Source organism: Teleopsis dalmanni, chromosome 1 (genome assembly GCF_002237135.1).
Source record: "Teleopsis dalmanni isolate 2A chromosome 1, ASM223713v2, whole genome shotgun sequence".
Lineage (NCBI taxonomy): Eukaryota > Metazoa > Arthropoda > Insecta > Diptera > Diopsidae > Teleopsis > Teleopsis dalmanni.
This window is the reverse complement of record NC_051846.1, coordinates 217,377,573-217,382,855: the sequence shown is the minus strand read 5'-3', so window position 1 is coordinate 217,382,855 and position 5,283 is coordinate 217,377,573. Positions and strand designations below refer to the sequence as shown.

General features: G+C 38.9%; 1 protein-coding gene across 1 annotated transcript; it reads right to left on the bottom strand.

The window, feature by feature from the left end:
* Positions 1-4,417: 4,417 nt before the first annotated feature.
* On the bottom strand, positions 4,418-5,263 carry LOC119667300. Its single transcript, XM_038076590.1, has one exon. The coding sequence runs from the start codon at positions 5,261-5,263 to the stop codon at positions 4,418-4,420; it is 846 nt and encodes a 281-aa protein (XP_037932518.1).
* Between the last annotated feature and the right edge of the window lie 20 nt (positions 5,264-5,283).

Sequence of the window (5,283 nt, the reverse complement as noted above, 5' to 3'; positions counted from 1 at the left end):
AGCCAGCGTAGCCGCTGAATTTTTATGCGCTTAACTATGTTAATATCGCGGTATAGCTCATACAGCTCATCGTTCCATTTTAATCGATACTCGTCGCCAACGCGTAAGGAACCATAGATCTTCCGAAGAATTTTTCTCTCGAATGCTCCTAACGCCTTCTCATCACTGTTGGTAATTGTCCAAGCTTCTGCACCATACAGCACGACAGGCATGATAAGGTATTTGTAGAGCCTGATTTTTGTTTGTCGAGAGAGGGCTTTATTTCTCAATTGCTTACTTAGCCCGAAGTAATATTTGTTGGCAAGAGTAATTCTTCGTTGAATCTCTAGCCTGACGTCATTTTTGGTGTTTAAGCTGGTTCCTAAATAAACGAAGTCTTTCACAACTTCGAACTTATAATTGTCAACAGTGACGTAGGTCCCAAGACGCTCAGGAGATTTGTTTGTTGACAGAAAGTACTTTATTTTGTCCTAATTTACCACAAGACCCATTTGTTTTGCTTGTTTTTCTAAGTTGGAAAATGCCGCACTGACGACGCGGGTGTTCAGACCAATGATATCAATATCGTCGGAATACGCAAGCAGCATTACACTTTTTTAGAATATTGTGCCAGTACGGTTTAAATCTGCTGCTCGAATTATCGTTTCCAACATTAGGTTAAAGTAGTCACACGACAAGGAGTCACCCTGTCTGAAACCTCGTTTGGTATCAAACGGCTCAGAGATGTTCTTTCCAATTCTAACGGAGCTGGTGGTGTTGCTCAACGTCATTTTACATAGCCGTATAAGTTTTGCTGGGATACCAAATTCAGACATAGCGGCATAGAGTGTGCTTCTAGTCGTAGTGTCAAAAGCAGCTTTGAAGTCGACAAATAGGTGGTGTGTTTCGATTTGTTTTTCTTGAGTCTTCTCCAGGATTTGACGCACTGTGAGTATTTGGTCTAGAGTGGATTTGCCAGGTCTGAAGCCACACTGATAAGGTGCAATCAGTTGGTTGACGATTGGCTTCAATCTTTCACATAGTACGTTTGATAGAACCTTATATGCGATATTTAAAAGACTGATCCCGCGGTAGTTGGCGCAGTTTGCAGGATCACCTTTTTTGTGGATTGAGCAAAGCACACTTAAATTCCAATCGTTGGGCATGCATTCATCCGACCAAATGTTGCGAATTAGCTGTAGCATGCATTTTGATAGCTCTTCGCCAACAGCTTTAAACAGCTCAGCCGGTAAACCATCGGCGCCTACAGCTTTGTTGTTTTTGAGCCGCGTTATAACTGTTTTAACTTCATTATGATCGGGAGGCGGAACGATTATTTCATCGTCAACGATTGAAAATTCGGGATCATCTTCGCTTTCAGTCACATTGCTACTACCGCCATTTAATAGTTTCGGGAAGTGATCCCTCCAAATATTAAGCAGGCTTTGGACATCTATCACCAGATCACCGTTTTCATCTTTGCAGGAATTAGCTCCGGGTTTATAACCATTTGTCAGGCTTTTAAGTTTTTGATCGAATTTTCGAGCCATATTTTTGTCGTCTAGCTTCTCAAGCTCTTCGTACTCACGTCTTTCTGTTTCCTTCTTTTTTCGCCTGAAAAGACGTTTCTCTTCCCTTCTCTTTTGCCGATATCGCTCTTTAACAGCACGCGTCGCAACTGACCGCAGGATGGCTTGATATGCTGCGTCTTTCTCTGCGGTAGCATTGCGACACCCTTGGTCGTACCAGCTGTTTCTTTGTATACGGTGATAGCCGATCACCTCTTCTGCAGCAATACACATAGAGTTGGAGATGTGGTTCCATTGCGCGCATATATCGGCTTCTTCAGATGAATTTTCCAGATATTGGGAGAGTCGAGTAGCGAAGTCATTAGCTGTCTGTTGTGATTGCAGCTTTTCGACGTCTAGCTTTCGCTCTGCTTGTTCACGTACCTTTCTCATCGCACATAAACGTGTGCGGATCTTGGATGCAACAAGGTAATGATCCGAGTCGATGATGGCTCCTCGGATAGTACGTACATCCAAGACACTGAAAGCATGCCTTCCGTCTATCACAACGCGATCAATTTGAGATCTTGAGTTTTAATTCGGTGACAGCCATGTTGTCTTATGTATGTTGAGATGTTGGAATCTGGTACTACTAACCACCATGTTTCTAGCCGCGGCGAAATCAATCAGCCTTCTTCCATTATCAGAAGTTTTCGTGTGAAGGCTGAACTTTCCGACAGTGGCACCAAGGATACCTTCTTTACCCACCTTTGTGTTGAAGTCTCCAACAACGATTTTGATGTCATGATGGGGACAGCGTTCATATGCTTGTTCAAGCTGTTCATAGAAAATTTCCTTGGTGTCGTCATCTTTATCTTCCGTCGGGGCATGTGCACATATTAGAGTGATGAAGAAAAATTTTGCCTTAATCCGGTGATCGAAAACTATTTAATTTAATAGTTTTTTCTATTCTCTTTGATTTTATATAAATCCAAACACACCTTTCGCTTGAGTAGTTCACATACCACTGACTTTTATTCTTCAAACATATTATTAACAATAGGAAACAAAAACAAAACAAATGAAAAGCTGCGGCTATTCAAAGCTTTTTTGTTAGTTGTAAGTACATATTAAATAATTGAACTTAAACTAAGTATACGAGAACCCAATTGACTTAACATACCGGCCCCCATTGAGACCGTCAGGTTCAATTAATTGGTAATACAGCTAGCTTCGTAATTGGTTTGAGTTGTGTAAATCTACTATATCCTTGTGAAAATAGTGTTGTTGAATAATATATACAATATGCAACAGAGCGCGTTGTATTTCATTTATCACGAATAATGATTGAATTTGTGCCTCGTGCTTGTGGTGCCATCTTAGCATCAGCGCAACCATACGTAGACATTTGTTATAATTGCTTATCTGATGAAGTCTCTGTTGCAAATACGACAGTTTGATATCTTCCAAAATGCACACTAGTTTGCGAATTTCTAACTTGCGTTCGTCAACTGTTAGTTGATTTATTGAATGTTCTGGCCAGTTTGGCCACGGCAACATTAAGAATGAAGGTCCTTTGAACCAATTTGATGACAGATATTCTGGGACGGTACACCCTCTAGAAACGAGATCAGCTGGATTCTGATCGGTTGGTACATGGCGCCAAAACGCATTTACCGACCATTCTTGAACGTCAGCAACTCGATTACCAACAAAGGCCGCTAGTGTTGAAGAATGAGAACTAATCCAATGTAAAGTAATCTGTGAATCAGACCAAAAGTATATGTTATTAATATAATATAATAAATTATCTTTAATCTTGTTCCAGCATCCAGCAAGAAGATGGGCGGCACACAATTCAAGACGTGGTAATGATCTTGCTTTCACAGGAGCAACTCGGGATTTGGAAGTTAATAAATGAACATTAACATTGCCAAAATTATCTTGACAACGTAGATAGATACAACATCCGTATGCTCTAATTGATGCGTCGCTGAAGCCATGTACTTGCATGTTAATTGAGTTCTTGATTCGAGTGAACTTAGGAATTTTAAGAAGTACCACTTGATGCAAATCAGCAAGAATTTTGTTCCATGTTGTGTAAATTTCTTAAGGTACGGATTCATCCCAATCACATCCAATTATCCATAGTTGCTGTAACAAAATCTTAGCTTTGATGATAAGTGGAGTAATTAGACCCAAAGGATCATATAAAGATGATGCTAATGACAAAATGTTTCGTTTAGTATGACTTGCTGGTATATTGGTTGATTGAAAAGTGAAGCAAAAATAGTCTTCTTTCGTATTCCATAACATTCCAAGTGGGCATGCCATATCTCTTACAGTCTCAATATCTGTAAGTTTAACATTTGGTGTAGTGATGTTAACATTGTTACTATTCCACTTTGTTAACGATAAGTTGTAAAAATCCAATGTTTTGGTAGTTTCGTTTTTGATGGCTTGCAATGTCTCCAAGTCATCTGCTCCTGAGATCATGTCATCGACATAAAAATCCCTTTTTAATATCATTTTACCTGTTTCTTTACGGTAAGGATAGTTATCTGCAATGTAGTGTAAGCACCGAGTTGCAAGAAATGGCGCAGAACTCGTACCATATATAACAATATTCAGTTGATAAACTGAAATATTTTGCGATTTATGCTCACGCCACAAAATTAGTTGAAAATTGCGATCACTTGGATGTAGCCAAAATTGTCTATACATTATTGTTATGTCAGCCGTTATTCCATATTGATATAATCGAAATCTTAATAATGTTATTACAAGTTCATTTTGGATTGTAGGGCCCACCATTAATAACTCAATTAATGACACTTGTGATGATGTGCGAGCTGAAAAACTACACGTACTTTAGTAGTTGTGCTATCTGGTTTAATTACATAATGATGTGGGATAAAATAGTGGGGAGATTATAAATCCAAATCCTTAACCATCGACATATGTCCGAGATTTTCGTAATCTTGCATAAATTTCACATATTCCAATTTTAACTCAATATTGGAGTCAAGTCTTCTTTCCATAGATAAAAATCTTCTTAATGCAATTTTCTGAGAATTTCCAAGAGTACTTGTGTCGCCTTTGAATGGCAACCTTGTCATAATTCGGCCATCGTTACTGAGAGCTACAGTTTTTTGAAAGTTGGTTTCGCATTGCTGTTCTTCTACTGACCATACTGATGGTGGATGAACTGGTTCCTCTATCTGCCACAACCGTTCCAAGTTCGCATTAATTGTATCCAAGCTGACAACACAATGGGATGAAACAATTTTGGAATCTTTAGTAGAACAATGTTTTCCTGAAATAATCCAGCCGAACAAAGTTTTTTGTAAAGTCGGTAAATTCTCACCAAGTTTTATTTGGCCTACTGCTAGCAGTGAAAAGAAAGCTTCTGCACCAAGTAACATATCAATTTTTTGGCGTTTGTAAAATGTCGGATCAGCTAATTGAAGATTTTCAGGAATTTGCAACTCTTCTAACGACAGTGTTTCATTAGGGTGATATCCAGAAATTCTTTTGGTAACGAGAAACTCAAGTACTGCTTCAAAACTGTTTGACCTTGAACGTATCGTACTTATAGTTTTGTGTTTAATATTTATTGATGCAGCTCCTACACCAACAAGACTGTTTTCACTTCGTGACTTTTTTAGATGAAGTGCATTACACATCGATTCCGATATTAAATTGACCTGCGAGCATGAATCTAATAACACTCTACAGAGTTGAAAAGTACCAGATGCATCTTTAGTTAACACCATTGCTGTTGCCAAAAGCACCA